The following is a 27927-nucleotide window of genomic DNA, read 5'->3' on the forward strand; positions in this document are numbered from 1 at the left end:
TTCGGAGCTCAAATTGGACAGGCCTTAAACTGACTGCGATGACACTCATTTGATGACGACATTCTAGATTTTTCCAAGGAAACAGGATTATCCCTGTCTACATATTAATACTCCTGTTTACACATGCACATATGTATTACGTATACTCGAGATATACAAGGTGTCCCATTAATTAATATTTCAGGGAGTGAAAAAGTATAAAATTTTGAACTAAAAAAGTTCCTTTGCCAATTTTGGCTCAGACCATTACTTACCGAGTTATTAACGATTAAAGTTGATCAATCGGGTAGCACGCAGACAGAGTATGCAGGAGGATATAATATGCCATGGGATTCGTCGCGCTTCCCTGATGAAAATAGAAATCAGAACGTAAGTCGAATGTAATGGGAGAGTAACAGAAGCATAAACGAAACTTTTAGGAAGCGAAAATTGAAACAACAAAATGTAAAAGAAGGGTAAATGTTTCTTTTACATTTCATTGTTCCAATTTTCGCCTTCTAAAAGTTTCGTTTACGCTTCTATTACTCATTCATTATATTCGATTTACGCTCCGATTTTTGTTTTCATCAGAGTTGCTATGTATTATCCCGCGCGAGATTAAAACTTATTTTAATTAATTGAAAATTATTCTAATTTTTCATATTAACAAATAAATAAATCAATAAATCAATAAATCAAGTCTGAGCCAAAATTGGCAAAGGAACTTTTAGTTCAAAATCTCATTCACTCCCTAAAATATTAATTAATCGTTATGGGACACCCTGTATACCTCGCACGTATCTCAAGATATAACTTCTTCGAACACGAAACTACCGTCAGAGGCACGTTTGCGCATCGTATACGAATAAAGTGTTCAAACGCATTTTACGGAGGCCAGAGTATCGTATGTAACAACGACAGGGCAGCGTATTTACTCGTGCACCAGTTCGCACACCGACAGCGCAGAACTGTCCGGTGGGTTAGTCGGTTGCGTGAATATAGGATATATCTATCCGCATCCGTGCAGACATGGAATTACACGCGAGCTCTTGCAGTTCGTCGTAAATGCACCCAGCATCCCGGCGTCCTCTTCTTTCTCGCTATGTATCGAGATAAATTGCAGCTTCTGCTTAGCGAGATGTACCTTTTCGTTGAACATCCATAGAAACGAGAACATTGGTCAGCTGGAAAATACGGCGTGTAACATGAGAAATCCTATGGAGATATCGTACGTGAATCATGGTTTTGCGACTACCGATCACTTTTTTGTTCCCACTCAAATTAACATTTATCGTAAGACGATTTACATCTAGCGGTAAATACGCATTTTATTTTAACATGTAGAAAAATTTATATTTTTTGAATTATATTTCTTATATTTTTTTAATTACACTTTTCCATATTTCTTGAATTTTCTCTGTATAATTTTCAATGATTACAGTTAACATTTAATAGTCGTATAATCAATTGATAGGCATAAATTCTTTTACATAATAGTAACTATAATTTTCATGTTAATACCACACGGTGGAAACAAAATCTTGTTGGTAGAAGGAATTTCGAGAGATACTTTTATGTATGCAATACACATGTACGTATGCAACTTTGATGGACTAAATAATGCTTGGGTTGAATACGATAAACGTACATCAACATTATTATCGTTGTTGTTACTGTATTTCGTAGCATGCTGCTATTAACGGGTTCTTTGAAAGCCCACCAAGGGATAAGGTAAGGCCAGCCGACACGACAAGAGCCATCAAGATCAAAGTGAGAAAATCGAGAGAGAACCTATCGGTTAAGGTATATTATTATAGCGTTTTCTCAGATCGTCATGGTCACCGAGTCGGTTGGGGGGTCGGCCAATCAACCGTCGCGGTGATCGTGGCACAAAAGGAGTTTTCCGTCTCCGAGCTCAAGGTTGGCCATTCAATCCCCGTCGAAAAGAGGCAAAATCAGCTGTAAAAATCGTTTCCGGAGATACGGAGTTTGTTAGCTTACGCTCTCTTCTTCTGCAAGAAAACGAATCTTCCTTGGGAACCGAATGATCCGTAATAACTGTCTACGGCCAGCTGTGTTCCCTCGACTTTACGATATCTTTGCCTGAGGATGTTTACCTCAACTCCTCCTTCGTGGATATGTGATGATTTTAGCATATTCCACGTATAAAAATATTCAGATTAACATCTGTCGATACATGATATGTAAAAATACGTTGCAAATGTCTTTTAAAATCGATAACATTACGAAACTGCACTCGACGATACGGTAGAGGAAATGTTGATGCATAGAAAGGCAAGAGAATGTCAAACCGTCGGGAAACATATCATTATGGGTTTGTAATTAGCGTTGCGCGTTAGACCGACTACCATCTTCGTGAGGCATAAGGCGCATTGTGTTTTACTTTCACTTCCGTCGCGGTTTCTAATAAAATTACCCATCATGGTATTGTCGTGTGCCGAAAATCTGCAGCCTGTGTGCCTTTTGCAACGTAAAAGATTGCTGGTGCAAAAGCAAAGTGGATCTGAAATTACGTCGCACTATATACATGATATCGTTCAATAACTAAGTCCTCAGATATATATCAGCTGTGCCTACGTCTTCCGGTTACAAATTAATTCTGGAGTTCGCTCGCCGTCAAGGATCTGAACTGTTATGACACCTGGAGGTGGCAAAACGTAGATCCCATTCGGTCACGTAGCGCGTAGGTGCTGCGCAATATTAATATCCTTTCACAAGACCTTTACTTATATACGCGTATAAAGCTCCTGCGTAAGCCATGTAAGTCACGTTTTCAACCCGCTCCGAAACGTCAATTACAATGTAACTCATATCGGTGCTTCGTTACACATCTTTTCTTTTCTCGTCTCCCAAACCAGCTAATTAAATGAATAAATGGACCCTCGCGAGGAACACAATAATTACGCCCCTCGTACGAATTTATTACACGATGGGGGTGAAACGGAACCCGGCGTACGCCGCGCACTCATGCTGTTCGACTACAAACGATCTTTAGTGCACAAATTCTTCGTAATTCGCGGTTCTCCGACCATATTTCCCTCATGGTGTACGCTTGAGGAGATCTTGTAATGAGCGGAATAAACCCCCACGTCGCCGCACATAATGCTCGGATCTCAGAAAGCAGCGACGTGTTTCAAGGCAGCATTATTTGCAAATAGCAACACAGGGAACGAGACTTGGTGTTGGTGCAAAGCCCTTTTCCACGATTCTTCTCCTTTCTCTTTTTATATTATATCATATACGCCTCTAGCCAAGATACGCAAGTACCTCGCGTATTCTCGCGCACCATGCATCGCGACAATATCGATATTCCACTAATCGACATTAGCATTCCAAATGTCAACACTGATACGCCGAGTGCGTGCACGCGTACGCACACCGGTGGTGTCGGTGACGAAGGTAAGCCGTGTGTATTGGAAGAAAGTTTACGAGCGTCGTGGAGGCGTAAATATAATGCGCGCGAATTGTATCTGTGGAACTATGACAGTGCTAAATGGTTTTAAGTGCGCTAACAACATGTCGGCTCGATTTTGCCGTTCACCGATCGAACCGTACCCTTCCATACGAGAGACAGCCCTGACGGCTTTAACTATCTACTTACGATCGTATTACATCAATTACGTTGGAAACTTCGGAGAGACTGCAAAATGTATCGCGTAGCAAATTAATGGCGTAGCGACGATAAACGATGTTAAGCTAAATTATAAATCAAATGACATCTTGTAATACTATCGAAAAAAACAGAAAATTTACTTTCAAATTACATAAGGTTTGTATTAAAAAATAATTAACACATTTCATTTAATTTTAGAATTTAACTGTAGAATGAAATACAGAACAAAATTATTTTATTTTCTTTATATAAGACGTTCGGAGACGATAGTTTACACAGAAATACGCTCGTTGATAGGCGTCGAGATGATTCATACGTGCTTAGCCGACAATGACAACTCGCTAAGGGATGCTAATTAAATTACAACGCAGTTGAACAAGCTCGTATATTGCACTGTCACGATAGCATGCAGCATTAAAACAAGTTTGTGCGAGATAGCTGAACTCTACCACAGTAATTCTCGATATAACATAAAACACGTCTTAAAGTCCTAGACTATTTTGATAGAATAGCACTGCTCCGATTACACAACTTTATAATAATAAATACATAAATCTATTTTAATATCTTTGTTACACTATACAGATATGCTTTTAGAAATTCTAAAAGCTACTGTTTTGTTTTAAATAAAAAATAAGTAACAAATTCCTCTGAGCAGAATGTAAATTTGTTGCGAGATTTGTTAAAGTATTAATTAATATGACGAATTTTTATCATACACACACTCACGATATTAATCTCTGTGTAAATTAATATCTTTCACATTTTTGAAATCAAATGTTTCGGATTTTTTTAATTATGCGTTAAATATTCCGCGAAATTAAACAGAAAAGTCATGAAACGCTTTCGTTTCCTTAGAAATCGAGACCGCCGGGGTGTTCGATCTCGCCAGGAATACCGGTTACCAGTGAGTGCAAGTCTGCAAAAAGTTATCGAAGAACGCAAAGTGCATGCAGAGGTGCGATATGAAAAAAACGAAGTGTCGTATATACTTCGAGACGATCTCCGACATTCTTGCTCGTCGTATTCTCGGCGTCGATATGATTTTCCCGTTTACGACGGCGTAAAATAAAACCGCGTCTCCGTTCGTCCATCTGTCCGCGTCTCTCACGTCGCCGCATATATGCAATGGAATGCAGTTATATCGCGTCTCAACTCAAAAGCGCGACGATCGAGCGGTGCGACGTCGGATAAAGCGTTCCACGTCGGATATCGGCGAGAGGCGTATATCCATGGTGCATAACTCGATCGGGCTTCGCCGCGGTTTCGCATTCAGATATGAAAAAACGAGAGCGTGAGTAGGAACGTCGACGGAATCGTGTTAGATGCAATACCGTGAAATCAGCTCTCGATTATACGTGGAAGCGTACGGCTTAAGTCTCTACACTTAAAGCATTTTTTACGAGACGCCTCGACCCGGTTACGTCAGGTAAGGACGAGTACACTTGACGGATGCTACCGCGTACATTATCCTGCGAGGAAGTACCGTTGTACACCGTTGATATTAGTTGAATAATATACATTGCAGACGGGTGGCATTAACAGAGTGTTAATGCTTTTTTTAAACTAGCGACGTAGACTATTAGCGGTTTCATTAAGATGAAAATTGGATTCTCTCTCTCTGGACTTTCATCAGCATTATGAATTTCTATAAAACATCTTAGAGAATAGCATTTTTAAATGCATATATACATTATAATAAATTATATAATTTCTCTCCAGAGAAATGAGTTATGGATATAACGAAGCGTTCGAAGCACGGAATTAATAATGACTAAAGTAAAAGGAAAGTTGCAGAGAACATGCTTTTGTGTATTTATATGTATAAACTACTTAAATTTACATTGATATCAATTCGTACAACACAAAGTTATTCCTCCTTTACGAGCGACATTCGATTTCAACCGGTTTTAACAGTTGCCTCTTTACGATCTTACCCTCAAAATGCGAAGGCAGTTAACACGAACCGTAGCGATTTTTGAACGTCATAAATGTCGCGAATTATCATAATCGTAAATCGTATTATGTGGGAGCGCGTACATTTGTGCAGTAATAACCGGCCAACAATGTTTGACATTGAGATCGAAATCACGAACGAACATCGTGTATCGTCCCAGTCGCACTCCGTTCCGCGACCGACATTTATTTACGCTGCTCTCGATCCTAAATCAACAGTCGTCGAATACTTCGCTGCGATGCAACAATACCTGCTCCACGCGGGCGTTAGGATGCAGCACGTAGAAATATTTCTCATGGGTGTTTCGTCACTTCTCGCGTGAATTGGAGAACGCGACCCTTCGCGAGAGTGCTTTCTTTCATTAAAATCACAATGCAGACGAGATCCAGCGCAAACAAACGGGACCGCTTCCCAAAAAGGAAAAATTGTATCCGTTTATATAACGAATTCTAATGGATTATTGTAGCGGACGTATTGTAACGATGTAGCCTAATGTCTTTACGGTACATCGTGGCATAATGAGTCCCGGTAATAAAGCAGCTGAATATAGTGCGTCGCTCTCCAAGTAGTTTTCCCAGCCTATTGTACTAAGCGTATCAAGCTCCGGTCGCGCGATGTTTAACCTGACATTCAAGGAACCGTTTGTGGCGCAGTTTTGTGCAGTTTTGCGTAATTCCTCGGAAAACACTTGGGAAACTTTGCCATTTGGATACGGGTCGATTCTGCCGTTTTATTGATGTTATCATTCATGGCGATAAGATCGGTAAACCCGACTAGCGTAGATAAATGCCGTATCTTACGATAATGCATCAACAATCGTAAGTATGCAAACAAAAACTTTGTATTCTACGAAACGAATACGTTTCTTGTCGATCCCCGTAATTAACATTCGACTAACGGCGTTCAGAAACGTCGCTAACGATTGAAACAGAGAGCAAAATGTGGAACGAATTGGTCGTAAGATATCCGAATGAATCGATGCAAAAACAGCTGTTCGATTATTATCGTTCTTCTAAAACTTCATACGAAAGCTAGCTCTTGGAATTTAACAACATTATAATCTATAATCGGGCGCATCTACGAATCGTATGCTTCGTCAATTACTAATTAGGATAATAATGAGACTGTAGTTGAATTGAATACTGAAATCAGTATAACGGTCTCCACGCATCATCGATCAATGATGAAATGATCGAGATCTCCTAATGAGAGAGAAATAAGGTAAAAGAATTACACGTTGTGAGTAGTCTAAGAAAGCGAGAGAGATAATTTCAAGATACATTGAAAAAATTCAAGAAAGACGAAAAACGCCTGGTTACATTGCTTTGTTATGTTTGTCGAAGATGTATGACTATGGATTCTCAATTAATTAGTGCGCACAGGGTTATTGTGTTGATTAAAAGCGTGCTTGTCTTAACTGTCAAAGCGACTACGTGACTCTGCTGTGAATAAATAGTGCTTTATCATCCCGAGAAACCGTTATCTTGAGAAGAGAGTACGGAACTTTGTTACGCAATAGGCAATACGGCGGGATTAATTAATAGAAGGTTATACATTTGCAGTCGCTCTTCGGGGGATACGTTATTAATTCGATCTCTTCGAAGAAACATAAAAGAAATTTAAATAATTATGGAAACAAAGACGAGCGACGATATCGCGATAAGAGACGATTGTAAATAAATTACACGAGAGCGTTAAATCACGTGCTCTGATAGGACTGTTGAATTTTTGCGTCTCAAGATAGCGTCAAGCGCAAGTATCTTTTATGTAGATTCTTTTGGAATCGAGCTAATCGACGAAATGAACATAATGCAGGTCAAATAATGTAATAATAGGCGACTCTCTAACTGGTAATACACGGCCTTATTTCAGTCAAGGACTATTGGTTTTTTACAAGATCACCACAACTGATAATTTGATTTTCTACAATGACACCAGCCGGGTTTGCTGGACCGAGAAACGAAAAAAAAAGGAACCGGACTCAACGTTAAATACAGTGAACGCGCGTGCGATTATCAAACATTATTATTAATCTATCCGATCTATCGTATGGAAATTATGTCGATAAAATAGTGCATATGAATGATGTTCGGCATACAAAAATATAATGTTGAAAAAATTCTACATCCGTTTTTTGTCGTATAACGAGCGTAATACAAACTATGTTATAATAAAGGCTGACTGGTTTTTTAGGTCAACAATTTCTGCGATATATGAGTAACGATTTATGAGTAACATGATATTTAAAATCTCAACCGGAACGATAGATGCTTCAAACATGTTTGCTTTTGCTAAATACAGCATTTCAATTTATATACAATGTATATACACGCAATTTATTTTATACTTCTATCAGTTGCAATTAACCCACAAAAACAAACTTAAAATGTAAAAAAAAAAGAAACAAACTCCGTTTCATAATTAATATTTCTTTAACATCATTGTTGACTAGTTTCAATAAAGTTTGCAGAAACATATAGAGTTTACAATAAAATTAATTATAATCTTAATTGTAATTGTGATTGTAATTTTAATGTTAGTTAATGTTAATTAAACAGTAAACATTGTTTATTTCTTTTACAGTAACATTTACTGTAAAATTTACAGTAAACATTTTCTGTAACATTTACTTATTATATTTTGAGGTCTAGCAGCGCGCCAAGTTTTTTTACATAAAAAATTTTATTTTCATAAAATTTTCTCATTTTGTGATGCTTCGTCTTTAATTTTTTGAGATTAAATGTTGTATTCCATTGCAAATATAAAAGACTCTTGAATAGAAAGATAAAGCTACGTATCATTTTGTCTCGTTAATTAAATGTTATATGTTGCGATAAAATATATGTTCTTTTCGCAATTTACAAAATACAATAGTATGTGTTATATGTTGCAAGAAATTATATATACTTTTTCCAATTGGCATAATTTAAAGATTTAATTTCATTTTTTTTTTAATACATGCAACACATACGTACTACTGAGGGATAATTTATAATAAAAAGTTAACAAAATATTACCACTTGAATTATATTATTTATGTAACGGTTTTTTTTTAGTTTATGTAAAGTACAGTTTTTTGTGGAAGGTACATGAACACTTGGCGCCTTTTTTTTACCTTTTTTTTACCTTTTTTTAAAAAAGTAGAGTTTACAATGATTTAAGCCACATATTTTCTTAATATCCTTTTAATTAAAAATACTTATTCGAATATATAATTCAAAATGAAAGTAAAAAATAATGTGCTCTTATTATCGTTCAAGAATATTTAAATATAATACAAGTGAGAAACTTCATGTCACCTTATAATATTTTTGTTAATCATCACTTGTCCGTTTAAATAGACAGAATGTCAAATGTCATCTTCTATCGCACGAATGGCCTCTCGTTTGAAAACTGGAACTTATGTTGCAATCGGAAACGCTGCACGACAAGAGCGTGGCCGCTCGCGCCCGGAACGATAATTTTCCAGCGATCGTTCACGGTTCGCGAGTGTACCGACCGTAATGACCGCTCTGTTCTCCGTGGCGTGTCATCGACATTTGCAGAATCGCTCATTGTCACAAATGACTTGAGTGCCGTGGCACGCATCGTAGTCGTTCACGATGCGAAAGGCCACACGCGCGAGTTCATAAAATCTCGAGTCGTGATCGAGCGTTCCTTATTATTAGTGCATTGCGAAGCATACAGTTTAAACTGGTCCTGCGCCACGGACCATCGACATGACAATCGTTCACTTTCACATGACAAATATGGTCCTGTTATGCAACATCGATTTCGACGACCAGTAATAAGAGCAGAGTAGTAATTTGCAACGTAGAAATAGATCAGCGTGCTTCTTGTCTCATGAAATGAATTTTATGTATCTTAGTGTCATATTGCGCTTTCCGGACGATTACAAATAATTATGAGAAACCTGAGAATTCTGCAGAAAAAAGAAAGCTACAACAAAAACACTGAGATTAACCTGAAGAGATATTAACATCAGCGTGTCACACAATGAAAAATGTTCGTTTCCAGTGGTTTTTTACAGACAATTACTCAGAACAAAATTACGCAGGACAGGTCCTACAAACGAAAGTTTCATTCAGTAACTCTCTCTCATCCTAGACGTCACGTTGCACAGTAAAATATGGATTAGAACGGCAGATATCGCGTGTTCATATTTCAAAACAGATAAGTAGTCGGATTAATGATCAAGACATCAGATAACTCGTTGGTCACAGACGATTGAATGCTATTGATCTGGAGCTACAGGGATGTGCAGTTTATAAAAAAAAAGAGGAAAAATTGGAAGACATACTTCCGTGCATGTAATAAATACACCGCGGATCCCGGTCTGTCTGATCATCATACGAAAGAATGGCTTTACTCCTGAAATAGCAATTGCGATCCGGTAATAACGCCCTTCCAACATTTACCCCGATCGCTCATTACTGCCGCGAGGTACTTCGGGGATTTACGTGCGTCCGATTTTCACGATTTACAATGTTTAGAGGCGCACGCGGCCGACATCCCGCGGCAATATGCTCTTCCATCGTCCTTCCCTCTTTGGCTCTTCCGCTTCTTGAACTCCATGCTCATTCACCATTTAACCTCCCTTCGTGTTGATTCCCAAGATTATGGGCCAATCGTCGATTATGCCCGCTCTGGAAGCTCGCAATTTCAATGGCTATTGCCTGCCAACAGGAATATTAATGCAAAATAGATTACCCCCGACTACCATTCCACCTATTATTCCTTCGTTCTATTCTTTCTCTTTCTCGATACGAAGGACATCCGGTTACAATGTCCATCGGCATATTACCACAGTACGCACGAAACGGTAGGCCGAACAGAAATGTGATGGGGAAAATATTCAAGATGCTCCGAGATAAACGGCCTAAACAGTTATTTAGTCGGAGTCATTCGCTATTCTCGAATGTATAATGCCAACAGAATCGAATTAATGTGCTGCTTTTTGCTCTTACCCTTCGGAATAATACGGCGAATAAACGATGTCGACTGCCTAATCAATGCACTACGTCTAGAGTGGTCAGGAGATATGCGACATACCAAATAAAATTTCCATATATCTCTCTTCAATTAAAAAATATTAGAAAAATTGTTGAAATAATATTTTTCTCGTTATTAAGCTTTAGAAAATATCGTATGTAACTAAAGCCATTAATGAACTGATCTATTCACAATTTGTGGTTATTTTTCAAAGTAATGATCTTTTCAGCTGAGATAGACTGTGTATAATCATTAGGATAAATCACGTTATTCCGCATGGACGACCTGGAAAGCGACTACTGATCTTCACGAAGAAATCAGAACGTGTTCCAGTCCGAGTGGATCTTCTATCTAATAATCAAAGAAATGCAACTGGGAGAGCTGGAAGTCTACATTCGTTAAACACGAATGAGCACAGCAGGTTCACATAATTTAAGGAACCTCCCTCGTTCTTGTGCAATGCGCGCGCGATTTCAAGGCAATTTCGAGCGTTTCACCTTTCGTACATTTCGTACATTCCCTCTCTCTCTCTCTGCTTTAGTCTTCTCCATTTCACACGACATCGGAATCTGTAAATTTTATGAAATCAGTTTGCTGTCAGACACCCCGTCGACTACAAAATACAATTCTTTGACTATAGAAATAGAGATCAGTCATCTTTCTCTTGAAGAAATCCTTTGGAAACAGATTTTTCGCAAGAAATGTGTAAACGGAAAACCTTTTTCCTTTAAAGAAAATAAACTAGATTTAGATAAGCTGGCTAAGCAGGTATAAGATTTTCAAAGTTCATAAGTTTTATCTCTAGTTTCCTAAATCTCTAGTCTATTCTACTTTGAGAGTTAAGTCTTAAAATAAAGCTAATCAGCTTATAACTCAACACCAACAAATAGACTAATATTTTTTCCTACTTCTAAAATTATCTCATGGGAAATAAAGTAATTAAAATTTAATTTAAATAATGTAATAAGATAATTTTATCAATTAATTGCTCCTTTTTAATGTGAATTGATATGAACTCGATCAATATTACTGTTAATTATTTTATAGCGTAATTTCCCGGCATTATACGTAAAATCACGTTACTTCATCGTTCTAAGGTTAATAGTTCCAATATACCATTACGTAATAGTAATGTGTCCATGGTCAAAGGGCACGATAGCTCGTACGCAGCAACTTTCACTGTAGCCCCTTCACGAAGGATCACGACCGCGATCGAAGCGTTTAACGATGGTATTTTAATAAGCGTTACGTTTGGAGGTCTCTTCGGGTGTGTTCGGTATGCATCGGACCAGCCATAATTATTACAGGTAGCTACCTACATCAATGTCTGACACGTCAAGTTATCTATACGGCAGAATTCTCGATTCTTAAAAGTAGTTAGTCGGTTCTTTATAGTAATACCTTTCCATTCATGAAAGGAATCTTCTATACACGAATACTTGTGGAGAACGCATTAGCAGTAGCGGTGACCTTTTTTACTTTCCGGTATTGGCTTTGTAACGATTTTGCATCGGTAAATATGTTTGTCGAAACCGAATTACATTGACTGCTACCAAACGTATGAACACTTTCATTGGCAATTACGTAATCACTTCTATAATTACCAACCGTCACGTAAACATGAATAACTAGCTGATACTCGAATGTGACATTTCCATCTTTGCGTAAAATTCTTTTCCAGGTGGCTCATGTTTCGTTGTATGCATAATCGATACAAGCACGTAGAAGAAACTTATTTTGTTTCATCATTCTTTCTAAATAGTTTCCTAATTTTATCTATAAAATACAGATAAGTTTTATATTTTTAATTTAATTTACAGTGCTAAAGTTAATAATATTCAACAATCAACGTACGCATATCTCACTTTAGTTAATTCTACGTTTACTACATGAACCACATAATTTAAATTATTCATAACATGACCCCGATGCCAGTATGACTATTCAAAAATTAATTTAATTAATTTTCTTCGCTCCAATTCGCGACAGAGTATAGATTCATAAACCTGGATAATGAAATTATTAGGTATATTCGAAAATTTTAAAATAATTTTGGAGTCATATAAGACAATGAAAACATATTATAACTGTAAGTATATTTTATTAAAATTATAATTACTGTAGAGAATTACATTCACGTATTTTTTAATATATTTTTAGCATTTTTTAATCCTGGCCAATAATATAAATATTATACGTAAGCTATTTCTCTCTCTGATTCACACAATGAAAATATGCAAGTAATTACAGCCTAAATTTTATTTTACAAATTAAACACATATTTTAATTTGAGAATTAGCACATAATAGCTAATACCTTTCCTATCTGATCGTACATTCGCTAAGATCAACCCGCGCAACTATACTTTCACACAATTATATTCGCACGTTGTATTAACACTCGCAATCCTGTTACAACGCACGCCTCTATATTCGAGGAGAGAGAGAGAATTTAATAAATTCTCTCTCGCTCCGATTCACGCGGCTGCGCGGCATGGTGCGTCGATATCACGCTTATCCACGCCGTTCGCCGTGCCGAAGAAGCAACCTACGAACGCGCCGTGGAAAAGGTCAAGGCACCAGCCTTGGTATCGACCTGATGTCAAGGCCATCGTTGCGCCGCAGCGCGCGCGCAAACAACACTGGCAAGTTCATTATTAAAAAATCGACATGACTCGAGAGAAGACTCACGAAGTCAACAACCTACTCAAAGTGGTGACTCTTGATTGTACGTGCAAATGCGACAGCCTTCTTCGGCTGAAGCGAAGAGGTGATCGCCACGTTTGGAAGAAAGTACGCCAAGACCATGAACGAAACAATGGCCCAACCGGAAAATCGGTTCAATACACCCGTCGGTCGGTGTTGAAGAAGATTTCTTCAACGGACAAAATTTCTGGTTGAAAATGAATCAAAATTCTGGTTGTGTTCAACCAGAAAATTTTGATTTATCCATTTTCAGCGAGAATTCTAATTAATGCAACTAGATTCTTTTTCCAGTGCTAGGAATGTCGAGGTTCTCCATTAATGGCGCTCCATGTGGTACCGTACACATCTTCCACATGGGAATATGCGCGTTATATATTGTTTTCTTGTTTCGAGATTCGAACACAATATACGCAGACGATTTTCGGACATAGTGAAGAAACGAGAAAGCATAAGGCAAGAGACCCGCAGGGATCGCTACCCCAGAATTTGCTCAGGTAGAAGAACGATTTCTTAAAATTCACGCCACCTTTCATTCTCGCGAAAAGAGAAGGAATGTGAACCGAAAATCGAGACCGTTACGCGCGTTCAGCAAGTTTCAGAACACACGTCGAGAGTGCTGGATTTTAATCGTTGGCATTAAACTCTTCGATGCTCGCATAATATTAAACTTGCGAGCAATTGCGATAACATTTCTTTACGCTGAAATTAAATCAAACATGTGTGCGACAGCCAACACAGTCAAGAGATTTATACACAACTCTCATTGCGCGCTTGAATCGCGAACGGAGAGTTGGTTTAAGGAATTGAAGCGTGAAACACGGAACAGACGAGGCCAAATCGCGAGTAAGTATCCGTTATGCAATGACCGTGTCTCCGCTAAGCACGTGGTATCAGGTTATCGCGTTTTCAAGAAAAACGTGAGAGCCCGTAGGAATGGACAGGTGCGAATGTGCTTGCGAGCAACGGGCTTCCTTAAGGTGTCGCCTAGAAACCCTTAGGAACTAAAGACGGCTGGGCCTTCGCCGCCACCTGGCGCGAGACGCGCAGGTGTCGGCGAGAGAAGCGGAGAAACATAGAAGCTGATATTGTAGCTGATCCCCACCTGTTGATGCACGAAGACGGCTGCAGCTCCGCTCCGCTCGATCGTCGTTGCTATGCCGCTTATTATCGTAGAGAGAGATCCGTGTTCCAGGTAGATCGCGAAGTCCTTAAGATCCAAAGAGGACGACGGCGAAACGAGTCGAAGCGCGGGAGGAACGATGAAATCAGCACACCCACTGTACATTAACACCACGTCACACCGCCGGAACGCTGGCTCTCTCGAAAGCACGCGCGAGAAAAGATGGTTTCCTCCTCGATATTCCCTTCTCTTTCTCTATTTCCTTCCGTGCTCGAATTCCGGAAACAGTGATTCACCACGCAATGTCGTCGATCGGTGCATTATTAGTCTACGTACGAGTATCTCTAACGTCTCGCGACGACGTCGACGGAGATACCGTCATTCTATCGGCGCGTTCGTAATAAAAGAGACGGCCCGCGATCCATTCCGCGCGAGCGCCGTTGCACGACTGTTGCCGATGTTAGCCGACCATGGTGCCGCGCGGGGTGACCGATGGAAGCCGACAACGGCCGAAGATTCACGTACAAGACCGAGGGTGGCCGATTCGACTGGATGGAATGCGTGGCGGAAACCAGCCGGGATCGGAATCGGGATCGGGTGCTCTCCGCCGTGCCGGTGCTCTCCGCCGGTTCGAAGGCAATCCAAGGCAAACGACCGCACTGCCCGCTCTTCGTTTCTCCGCGCCGTAGAAGCCCTTAAGACTGCTATAATCTATGTCTATTATCCCTCTTCTCCGTTCGCTTCTCGGCCACGTTATCCCGCCGGTACTTTGCGATACGCGGCGCGCTAAATTCGCGCCGATTCGAATCGAACCTTAATCGAGCATCGCTCTTGGATTCCTTTCTTAGGTTTACAAATCAGCGATTAGGAAATTTAATTAACAGATCTACATAGCGCATCGAATTCTTGCGTCCAAATTTAATTAAAGACACTCTTTCGATGTAAAAAATTATGTGCGTGGGATGGGAATTAATTTGAATAAATCAAGATTTGTTACAAAATTATAAGCGTGATATGAGGAAGAATAATTTTTACATTCACACACATGGAAGTTGCAAAACAAACATATGAATTTTAATCTGTTGCACAGAAGGAAGATTATCTTTCTTTCGTGGAATTATAAACTAGCTTATATTAATCACAACGAAATTCGAATCAGAAAGTGATAAAAGCGACGTCATAAATGATTCACAATGCTTACTAGATGTCAAGATACGTTATTTAATAGCCACAAGCTGCCTCTCTAGAGTTATTTAATAATCTCTAATTAATCCACGTCAAAATTTCAATATTAGCATCATACGACCATATAGATAAAACATTTTCCTAGATAAGTAACGTTAAAACAGAGTAAACATATAAGTAACTGTCTTAAAGTCACAAATTCAAGATTTCTATTCTCTAAAATTTTTTAAGTAAGTCTCATTCTAAAGTGTGAAGTCTCATTCTTAAAAATTGAAAACTGAGCCACATTTTTTCAAGACTGACTTAATTTTCACTCCAAAAAATTTAGAAAATATAAAAAATTATTTTAATTCACGCGACTAGGAAAAATCTTTGCGAATTTTAATTCAAAAAGCAACGAGATAGTTATGAAATACTTATGAGTATATTTTTTTGCAATTCATCGTAATTTCTTGCTGTAATTGTCGGGAAAATTTTTATTTAAACGACATACTACTTAGGAATAAAATTACATTACGCTTAACGATAACAGATTATCGTTTTGGTAGAAATTTATGGACGCTTATCTATTGCCACACAACGCCGAACACGTGCGTTCCTCTTCATAAGAATTACTCCGAGTTTCTTACAACGAGCGACACCCACGCAGGTATCGTCTCGTAAAGTCTAAAATGTTGTATTGGTTTACACTTATTACACGCTTACACAGTACTTACATAATTTCACATTTATGCGTAACGATGAAATGCATTGCCGTGCGGGATAAGCATCCGTATAATATGTACGCAGCATCTTGCGCAATGGTCCACGAGAGGGCCGTGTTCACAATGGCATTATTTACAGTCGTGGATCGAGAATAATTTTCGCGGGGCGCATAAAGTACTAGTTAATGTAACCCGATCTTCGCAGACGGGATGTAATATCGAAAATGAAAATCGCCGGAGAAAAAGGGGAAAGAAAAGGAAGAAGGAAAGCGACGAGCAGGCGAGGCGTTCCTATGCGAACGTTCCGGCGCGGCGCGAGAAGTCGCGACAATATCCCCGAGGAAATTCTCGGTCGTCGAGGCACTCAAGGTGCCCGGTATCTTCTTGCTCTTGTTCGCGGCTAGTTCGAAAGAAACGAGATGTTGCCTCGTAAGTTAGATCGTACGGGCACGAATGCACATACCAGCATTGGTGTGCACCGTGAGCCGGATTGCACCGACCAACGTCTTGCCGACCATCTGCCGGTTGTGGCCAAGGACGTCGAGTCCTTCGATGCTGTTGACCCGGAGAGGTGAGGTCGATTCAATTAAAGGCACAATTAAAGCATTCCCCAATGTTTGATAACACTGCCCGCAACAGCGAGCACGTTCGAGTGAAAACGCATCGCTGAAACGTCATTGTTTCGCGGTAAGACTGTGATAACTGCTCTTACGTGCGTCGAGTGTCGATACATTGTGTATATACAATACGATGTATCCGTTTATTTATTTGCATATAAGCATGCAAGCATTCATACGGAGATTTCGTGTATCGGAGGTATCGACCCAAATGTGTTACCTCGCCGCGAGTTCTCCGATACGTGGCTCACGTCTCTCGAACGCCGACGTGTTCCAATTAGAGGCTCAGCGACGAAAGAGAACGACGAGGACGACGACATGGTTTCCTCGTTAATCACGATGATTACGCCATTTTCGTGAACGCAATCAGCCCCGAAAGAAACCGTTGTGCCGTGATAACTGGTTTAAGGAAGAGCAGATTGTCCGACCTTATTCGTGAGCGCGGTATCAACAGAGTTTTTCGAGAAATTAGTTCCGCCCGTCGAACGAAACGGGAAATTGAGTTTTGTCGTGATTGAAACAATAGCGATGCCGGCGATATGGAGATTTCTGCCATCGACTTCAAAAGAAATCGAAAGTAAAACATGAAAAATAGAAGAGCAATTTGTCGCGATTAGAATATTTAATGTGCAGCTTGTCGAATATTTTTAACTTGAAATAAACGGGTTGAGAGCTCTTCAAAAGTGCAGATAGGATAGGAAAAGAGATGGAGGACAAATGCGCGCGATATGGAGCACGTGTAGACCGAAAGCCACTGATTGCGAGAGACACGCAACAATCGCTGCAATTGACCGCGTAATAGAAACGCGTTATGCAGGCCGCGGCAGGAGCCGGTAGGATACCGGTCGACCTTGAGAACGAACACGATTCCTTAACGTGAATTTTCCCTTTTACGGAAGGGTTCCGCGTTCGCGTAATTGCCGCGTTACGCTCGACCTTTTACAAAATTCGTGAGCGATAGGGAAGGTGGACAGGATGCTTCGCATCAGCCAGCAGGCACCACCTGTCGATTCAAGTGTCTCTACACAGCAAACCGCATTTCTTAAAGAGCTTTATTTCGATTATAATTTACTGCAATTTAGTTCTTGTTGTATAATTTAGACAAAACACAAATTAATTAAAAAATTAAAGCTGTATAAATCTTAGATCGTTATGGTTTCACAATAGTTAGATTTTTCATTATTTACATGCACACACTGAATTAAAGGTTCTGAATCAATCATTAAATGTCGATTATTCAAGTCTCGTATTCACGTGAATGCATTGCATTGTTGAGAAATCGGCATTAATGTTGAAAACTTCAATTGATCCAATTTGGAAAGGGTAAAGCGCCATGAGATCGATAAATCGATTTTGGGAAAAGGCGAGGCCGTGTGAGAGATCAACTGCGGGATTCATGGGTTTAGATACCTTTAATTTTTTTTATGGTAACCACATGAGAAAGTCCAAGTAGGGCCGTGTAACAACCGGGGTATATGCTAAGCAAATGCAAATGCAACCGATCTGCATAATTCGCCAGGAGATTTCTCTTTGTTTTGCATGGTTTCGCTTTGGACCAGCCACTCGGTTTACGCGATACCGATCGAGGTGTCGTTGTTTATTGCCGAAAGTGTTGAACTCTGATACTTGGCGTTTTGATCAAATGAATGAAATAGAGAAAAGAAATGAAACAAATTTTCGCAAGATATTGCTGTGGATGCGAATTAAATTTAAAAGAAACAGAAATCTTGACGGAAGTTCATTAAATTTGCTTTGCAAAAAAATCACTGACTTTCATACGTCGTTAGCGCAAAAATACATAATAAGCATCTTTGATAATTTAAGACATATATATTTTTTAAGATTAGATATAACAGCACAGAAAAAATTCTGTACAAAAAATATATTAATAATAATTAATAAAAAAGTAAACGGAAAAAAGGGGAAAGAAGGAAAAGAAAAGAATATTTGGATAGACAGTTTGTACTAGAAAAGGAAAACAAGAAAAGGTACCACATAGAAAATGAACAAAAAAAAGATAAAAAAGGAAATGCAGGAATTCTTTTCGAAAAACAGAGTTTTCCGGAGGTATATGTCTCGGACGCGCAGGTAAAAATTCATACAATCGCGTATTGTGTGAATTTTTTACCTGACGAAGGGACGGTAAAGGATACAGATCTAAGAAAAAAGCGACAAACATCGGATGAGATTTCTTTAGAAATATTCAAACATGCAAATTTAAATAAAAATAGCCGTCCTCTTATTAGCCTTGCAGATATGACATAAGTATATATATGAATAAAATGTATATAACATCAAAACAACTTAGAAATTTTGTAAAATATCTGGCAACAGGTTTAAGCAAACGCGATTAAACGGCCATTCCATGACTTCTTGCATATTCGCTCGATGGCCGAGCAACACCACGATAGGTTATCGACATGCATAAATAATCATCAAATCGAAAATCATTTGAGAAACCGGCCGTGATTTATCGTACCACATGTATATCGTGGCCTCTGTACATAATTTTCTGGTGAATTGTAGGGTAGCTTAATTGACACGTCACCTCTTCTTGTGGCCTACACAGAGCCATTCGTCTTACCTTCGATCCACGTGTCGGCCTTAAATCAATTCCGGGTATGGACAAATTACTAAAAGGAATTAATGGCTTCAACGCCGGCCCTAATTGGCCCCAAATCATGCGAGGGAGCCCTCACCCGATCGTTGCCTCGCCCTTTCGATGCAAACAGCGGGAGATACACCCTCGCTCGATTTTATCTTGTCGCTGAAGTCAATTCTACGCCTACATGAAATTAATGAACATCCTTTTTCGATCGATTACTCGTGATTCTGGGATCGCGCACGCCCGTATGCGAATGTACGGATAACCTTTACAATCTCTTAAATTACTCCGTGCTTCGGTGGGTGGATGAATGAATGGAACTACCCACACGCTGACAATGAAACGCGTTTGTTAATCTAACGCCATTCCACTAACTCATCTGAGCCTGTAATAAGAATTACGAAAGACTCAAGTCGTTTATGTGATTAGAGACCTGCACCTCGGAACCAATGCGAGAAGTCATGGAATTTGAGAGAAATGAATAGATTGCCTTAATGTAACAATCATTAAGAACCTCCAGACATGTCGGGTCTGTAAAGAGCAAGACATAATTCTTTGTCGACGTTTAAAAAGATTTCTAAAAAGACTCTAAACTATTTAGTGTTACAATAGAAGTCGTTAGCTATTTGTTACAAGTGGAAGTTCCGTATTCACTTTGTACTTTGCACATTCTTGAAAGAGCAATTTTAAAAACCTGAAAAATGACTACGCAGAAACAGCCGGAAATGAGTGATAATAGAAAGGTAGAATTAAATGAAAACGGAAAAAAAGTCGTACAATTCAAGTTCAAGACAATGAAATCTTTTGTCAACAGTTGATTTTAAAGGATAGATTCTTGTAATTTATTTCGGTAAATACGTAAATAAAAAGTATTCGCTAAGTATTATTTCAAATTCATAATTCGGAATAACATTTACACGCAGAAGAGATAACTTACAGCAAACAAAACTTTACGTGTGAATGCAAGAATTATATTCGAAAAGAACAATTTTGTTGAAATATCTAAAAATTTTTAAATGTAACTGAATACGGGTCTAAAAATTAATTTTGTTGGACTATCAAAATAATTACATAGGACGCTCAAACTGATTATTAGAATCTTAAAATTTTTTGCAGCTCATCATGCTTGAGTTTCCTATATAATTATTTTGATAGTTTAACAAATGTTCTAATTTTTAGATATTTTGACAAAATTGTTCTTTCTATATATATAGAATTTGTATTGTGATCAAAATCTCGCGGATTTTTCTTCGCCATTTCAAAATAGTAACATGGGAAAAATTCATTGGAAAAGAAATAACTATGCAATAAGTTGCAACAAACTGCTATATAAATAAATGAAATGAGTAAAGATCACTGTCGAGACTGGACCTTGATGCTTAATATTTGAAATGTCTATTTTAATTAATATTAGATAAATTGTGCACCGATTATCATCGGATTTGAAACGCAATCTCCAACTGAAGCTGAAATATTAGTACCATAAATTAAATCATTCGTCAGTTTAATAATGATTCTAGTAAACATCTTAAACATTATAGAACTTATTGCGACAAATATCACCTCAGCCAGGATACATTTTGGAATCAGTTCTGCAATGTTTTAAGATGCTTACTAGCATCATTATTAAATTGGCGCCCAATTTAATTTGTAATATTAATATTTCTGCTTCAGTTTGTGATTGCGTTTCAAATTCGACGATTATCGACGCGCAATTTATATCACTAAAAGTATTTAATAAAATTTACATAAGAATATTATTAGACACCAAGATCCAGACTCAATCGTATGTATATAGCGACTTTTTGCTTTATAATTGCAAATGTTAAGCTCCTATTAAATTATCATGCTTGTGATAATTTCTAAAATAATATTGATCCGTGTTAACAAGTGTATCCTTTTTTTCACTATAAATAATAAACAATTTGGAAACAAAATGAAAAAATTACAGAAACTCGAGTAAGACTTTCACATATAATTAGCGATGAAATAAAAGAGCGAAGAGTTTGTCGAGAGACTTCATATTTGCACGCATGATCAATTTATTCCACCTTGCTCGGATTCACTCTATATGCATGGAAAATTGAGAATACGTTGGACTTTACATGTGAACGCTCGCTCTAATGCAGTAATCGAGTTAAGAACGCACTAATGTCATGCATGTGACACGAGGTAGACTCGGTGAAAACCTGTATGAAGATTTGTTTCTTTTTCTGCTTGAATTTATAATTAATACATTGCTAACTAACGCACTTAGATCTCCAGCGACAAAACATGTCTGTACCCTTAGGATATACGAATAAATCGCGTCCACTAATGTACTCAACGATCAGTATGATCAACGATTTGGCATAAAAACATCCGTAGGCGGATTGACACGATCAAATGAATTAATTCGATTTCGAAAGGTTCGATCGTACGCCGCGCCGTAAATATAAATCAATTGAGCCCGACAGTTACACGCATGCGTTGGTACACGTAGAAGATATTTTTTAATTACATTCTTTTGCCAGCGTTTAATTTCTGTAAACAAACCTATCCTCTTAATTAGTATACCGTTGAATATACCGTAATGTTATAATTACGAGGATTCATAAATAATGCAAAATCATCATTGCGAAATGACGAGACTGTCTTAAATCGCGATAACGTAATTGTGATTGCGGCGCGAACAGCGATTTGCACATAACAACGTAAGAAATTTGCGATTGTTTGGTCGCGGATAACTCAAGCTATCGCGCATATTCGCACTGCTATAATATTAAGCTGTCACACAGAAGGCGATAATGCGAACGACTTATCGCGCTCACGTGCAAAGCTGAGTGCCTCAGTATGGCGTATGTGGGCGTGTTAGTGATTTACGCCAGTATGGTTTGTTTCTCATATAAGATGTCCGCGCGCGAAATCAATCATTCGGCGATTAATCCATGAGATTCGCTAATTATTGTACCAGCTGCGTCTTGGCTGGTTGTAAATCTTGCTTCGAAGGAACACGAACGAATGGCTTAAAGGTAAGAAGGTGCGATGTTTATTTACGTCCGTCAAGTCCCGTACGTATTTTTATAAAAGATACAGTCGGTAAATAAATCCTCATGGAAGAGACGTTAGAGGATTTCGTTTATTAGAAACGATCTGGTTTCTCCTGCGTCATCGTCGACATTGCCAATGCCTTGCTGCTCGTCTTCTTCCTCCCGTTCGCAGGGCCGTACCGGTGAATCTCGCGCTTGATTATCTCAATGTCGTTCCTCACGGCGTCCAGCAACTTCATCTTCCTCTCCGTCTCACGCAGCACCGGTCTGGGTCGATGAACCGTGAATGACATTGACCGAAATCGCTACACACGAAATTAACAGATCTTACGGAGCCATCAGCAGCCCGCCTTCGAGCCTCTTCTCGTCGTGAGCCCATCGTAAATCTCTCAGAATTAAATGGAGTTTATTGACATCCTCTCGAACTCTGGCTGTCTGCTCGCAATACTCGTTCAATTCGCGTTCTTCAAACTCGATATCCTCCGCGAGGCATGTCTCCTTCTCCTTATAGTGAGCGACTCCGTTAACCATTTCAGCGATTCTAATTTCGATTTGCCAACAACAAGCGGTTAATAAAGCCCTTGTTCAGATAGATGGTTAGACAGATACATCAGTAGTAATTCATTCATCGCCTTAAGTCAAAGATCTTTCATACTAGAGCTGCGACACTGTAGATATCTAGTCGAATAACTCTACATGAATCAGTAATGCAATCCACGAAATGTCGCCAGCGCAGAAGTTAAAGCGCCAGGCATGATATTTATCGGTTTCAAGATAATAAAAAAAAAAACATTCGACAAGGAATACGACTCTTACATAACTTATTATGCATGTTAACACATAGCCATGAAAGTAATATTGCTCGTTTCAACGTACTTGTTGCGCCATTTTTCGAGTTCTCTGTCACGTTCGTCCAATTTATCCTTATAATTCACATGAGCTATATGTAAAGCCTCGTAATCCATAGCGGTCATCTCTTCGCCGAGCGTTTCCAGATTTTGCAGTTGAATTTTTATCTCTTCGAGACGGTGCTGCAGGAGGATGTACTCGTAACGATTACGAGCGAGAATCTCGCGTCGTGACACCTGGCAATGAAGAAATTCTCACATGAGCTCCGCGACTAACGTATATGCACGTCGGACGGATTTAATTGGTACGTCGCATAATTGCTGTAATAGACAAGTGATGATTCACGGTCATTAAGTTACACCTGCCGACGAGTTATCTCGTTGACAGCCTTCTCCGTGAGTATTCGTCCGGTCTTCCCGTAAATGAGACCCGTTGCCACTTCCCTCTCACGATCCATGAGTTCGTCGAACACTCGTGCTTTTTCGTCGCGCGTCTTTTGCACTCTGTCTTCATAGCTTTCCATGTCGGCTGCTATCCGTATCTTCCGCTCCGTTACGTCGCCGAGGTACTGCTTATACGTGTGCAACGTTTGTCTATAGATCTGCTCCATTTGCTCGGATTCCTTTGTCGTATCCACGAGTGTCACTTTCTCTTGCATCTGCATGCATAAATGCATCATGGCGAGAATCGTTTCTATTGAAGACAGCGCCTGTTTCTATGCTGCACTTTCACATACGTCAGTTTAATCGCAATAAATCGAAAAAATAAAAAAATTAAACTTACAGTTAACAGTGCAAAATAGAAATTAAATTAAATGTAAAATTTACTATTGCTTAAACATCTAACCTTTCTCATGTGTGCGATAATCCATGACTCAAGAAGTTTGTTTTTTCTTCGTAATTCTACTTGCTCAGCTAAAAGTTCTTTTAATTTTTTTAGCATTGTCTCGCGACTGGCAAAAATCTGCACCGGCAATCAAATTAAGTCTCAGTGCAAATAGTGGTACTTAACTTATTATAAGTATATTCTTGTTAATATCGCAATACACTTTACGATCATCGTAATTTTATGAAAACACGTCAAGATGCTTGGGGGGAAGCCTTTTATTATTACCATTTCAATCGATCACAATAGCGACGGAACACGTATACAATGCGGAAACACGTTTGTGCGGGGGCGCGTGATGAGAAGGGAGACTTAAGTCCTTAGAATATTACGAAGGTCGTGAGGCACAGTAATTCCACGGGCAGAATGACGCAGAATGACAAGTTTATGCGAACCTCGACTGGTATCTCAGCGAGCACGTGATCGGGCCCCACCACATCTTGCCGTACTTCCTCTTCGGGCTTTTCTGCCGTCGAGATTGTCGCAATATCTTCAGATGGTGCATCTCCTTCTTCTTCTCCTGCTTCCTCATCTTCGAGGCTCCGCTGCTCTTCGTATTCTTCCTCCTCATATTCACGTTCTCCCGGTTCCTGGTCCCAAATAAAAAACTCATCCATTTTATAAATATCTTTCTTCTCTTCCTCTTTCTCCTCTGTTCTTTCGTCTTTATATTCTTCGTTCTCCAATGCCGAATTTTCATCGCTGACCACAGTATTCAGATATAACCTTTCCCTGTTGTCCTACACAAATGAATCGCGCATTATCGAATTTCTAGGGATACCATAAGTTACCGCAGGCAGTACCTCGTCGACGAATCCGTCCACATCGTTCTCTGTCATTTGCTCCGTCATATCGAGACTTGGTTTAAATCGATAAACGTAAGTAGTCGCGCCCCGGGACGTGGAGCGGAGCAACTGGGAGCAACGAATGCTACGGAGAAACGGGGCTGGATAACAGCTGCCAGACGATGAAAACAGTCGAACGAATTCACCGCGGTTGGATCGACGTCTTCGCGAGAAGGCCTCGAGCCGCATGCGGTCGACCTTGAAGATCGAAGATCTTTCCTCTCGTATACGCTGCCACTGCCGCGTTGGTTTAACCGCGCTCACGCAGGCGCTGCACTGGGAGGAAAAGTTCCTCGCAGGACGTCGATTAAACTGCTGCGAGCTACCGGACACCGTCGGTGTGGATGCACGGTGCATCCTGCGGCGCGCAAGGTATGATTTCATCTTCGTGTGCTTTATTCTGCGCTGGCCACTCTTCCCGCTGATGTATGAAAAGTTTATTTATGGGGGACGTGCCTCGTTCGATCACGCAAAAGCTGCATGACGGCAGTAACATAGTGAGTTGAAACCCGAGTATCTTTCGTTTGCCGGACGTTAAAGCGAGGGGAATTAACAACGACACTGTATGTATGTAATTCGTCGAGACACTCGAGACTAGAGACCGACACAACGTAATATCTTGCTGTCGTGTCTTTTTTTTATTTGTTGATAGAAAGTGTATTTTTATTTCTTAATTGTTGTATAACTAAACTATTTAATTCTAATCGTTCTTAAGCAAATTTATTCAACAAAAAATTAAACTAAACTTAACAAAACGTATAATTGATATTTTTCAAAAAACACATTTGCTTATAAATATAAATATTATATAAAAATATTTTTATATATTTAATAGTTACAATAGATTGCATCTTTTTTCATAGACACGCTTAAAATGTATATGCCCGTTTCTTATTAAATATTTTGACTATCGTTATTATTTAATTATTGCTTTTTGGATATTTTTATTCGTCCATTATTAATTTTAGAACGCAGCAAAGTCAAATATCTCCTATTCAATAACGTGTCGCGTTTATTTTTAGGCACCACGTAGCGATGTAGAGGGACACAATATATGCCAACGAAGGTGACGCTACAGAATGACGACGACGACATACGACATACGTGCTGCCGATGGTGCCTCGCACTTTACGCCTGGTCCTGCTGGGATTAGATGCCGTGGAGAAACAAAGAAAGAAGTAGGGACAATGTGAGGGTCGGAGAAAAAGAAACGAAGAAGTACTTGAGGCAGCGTGGGCAGCCGCTAGCACTGCATTCCTGTAGGATCAAGGATCCCTTACTTGCTTCGTGTGTACATTTACATACGCGGACACACGTGTGAGGAGCTTTGACTTGCGAGACGGACGCGTGTTTACGTACATGCACCACCACCAGCTACAGACGTAAACGTATCACTCATACATGTGCGGTGACATAAAACTGTTCGCCTCACACTCTGTCCTCAGTACCACATACGTATTTTTTTCATCACTCGAGTTCCATGCATGTAAGGAACAAAGGACATAAACTCCAGTGTATGTGAATATCGAAATAATGATCGAGAGAGAGACAGAGAGAGAGAGAGAGAGAATTATGCTTATTTCTACCAATATAAATTAACTTTAATCTTGGTTTAATTTACTTTTCATCTTTTTCTAGTTCTAAGAATTAGAAAAAAATGAAGACTAAGTTACATTGAGATTCAAGTTAGTCTACTCTCTAAAACTTTTAGGGTGAACCCCACTCTGACTACTAAAGATTGAGCTACTTTTTTTCGAGAGGCTCAATTTTCTTTTGGGTAAAATTGCACTCTAAAGAATTTAAAGAGTACATTGATGAAAACTTCTTTTTCTTTCCTTTTTAATAAAAAACACATACGAGTAATTCGTACTACAGTCAAAATACAACGTGCATATCAAACTGATGTTTCTCAATCCAGAGGAAATGAAGGAACGGATGTGATTTATTACGGAGATACGCAACGTAAAGCGTATCAGTATTTCCAGACTGCGCAGTGAAAGACATTCGTTCATCATGGTCGTGCCAAGTAAGGAATCGGGATGGTGTAAGAAAGCGGTTTATGCGGCGTGACGGGTGACAAGCCGAAGACAGAAGTGCCACGCGGAAGAGCCGCGGGGACACATCGTTCGCGCGAACGTTCGAGGAATTCATCGCAAGGACCGGCAGTGTGTTTTTCCATTTAGCTTTACATATGTACATAGGTACCAATGTTATGTATATGCCGGGCGTGTCCAGGCCGTTCGTTGGCCTTTCCTCGGATTTGATTTCCTTTCGAATCGCCGCGTATATTCCCAACTCGTCCGTGCAGGCTGCAGCGATAGAAACTGGACTGACTGGCTTTAACGGCGCGTCTCGAGCCCGCGTCCGTGATGGTCGTACGTGCGACCCACGTGAACGTATACGAGGCTCCTACGTTGCGACCACTGTCGCGCGTTACGTGCATGTGCAGCGTATATTGGAAACGCGTGTGTATGCGTGCGCGAGAGGGAGAGAATCCCTCGAGAATGCAAGCGCGTTGAATCGTCGTGCGTCAAATAGAACGCGACGAGGAGCGCGGCAGCCTGCAGATACCATTGTGACCGGTTGCATAAACCCGCCATCTTGGTATCCTCAAGGACGCGCATCGAATCCTAAGGTCAACGCACTCGACTCACATCGACCGCCCTCCGCCTCCTCCTCCCACTTCGTCGTTGACTTCTTTTTCTGGACCTTTCCCCCTGCTCCTCTGTTCGCCACATATACTTCTTTCTTTCTCGCTTCCATCGTTGCTCGCTGGTATCGCGTTTCCTCTCGTTCTCGCTCGCGGGTGAGATGGAGAATC

General features: G+C 39.6%; 2 protein-coding genes across 2 annotated transcripts in view; both read right to left on the minus strand.

Moving 5' to 3' along the window:
- The window catches only part of Shrm (shroom), a 122705-nt gene extending 107884 nt beyond the window's left edge, over positions 1 to 14821 (minus strand). Inside the window, exon 1 of the mRNA XM_018517745.1 lies at positions 14370 to 14821. The gene's annotated coding sequence lies outside the window, so the exon portion shown is untranslated. The remainder of the gene's footprint in view (positions 1 to 14369) is intronic.
- A 7701-nt stretch (positions 14822 to 22522) lies between these two features.
- On the minus strand, positions 22523 to 25467 carry LOC108767739 (trichohyalin). The gene is made up of 7 exons (XM_018517746.1): positions 25065 to 25467; positions 24657 to 25001; positions 24223 to 24339; positions 23738 to 24034; positions 23404 to 23612; positions 22859 to 23068; positions 22523 to 22794 (listed from the first exon to the last, which is right to left on the minus strand). Exons 1-7 carry the CDS (start codon positions 25461 to 25463, stop codon positions 22620 to 22622), a joined length of 1752 nt encoding a protein of 583 aa, XP_018373248.1. The 5' UTR covers positions 25464 to 25467; the 3' UTR covers positions 22523 to 22619.
- Between the last annotated feature and the right edge of the window lie 2460 nt (positions 25468 to 27927).

Source organism: Trachymyrmex cornetzi, unplaced genomic scaffold, assembly GCF_001594075.2.
Source record: "Trachymyrmex cornetzi isolate Tcor2-1 unplaced genomic scaffold, Tcor1.1 scaffold724, whole genome shotgun sequence".
NCBI classification, from domain to species: Eukaryota; Metazoa; Arthropoda; class Insecta; order Hymenoptera; family Formicidae; genus Trachymyrmex; species Trachymyrmex cornetzi.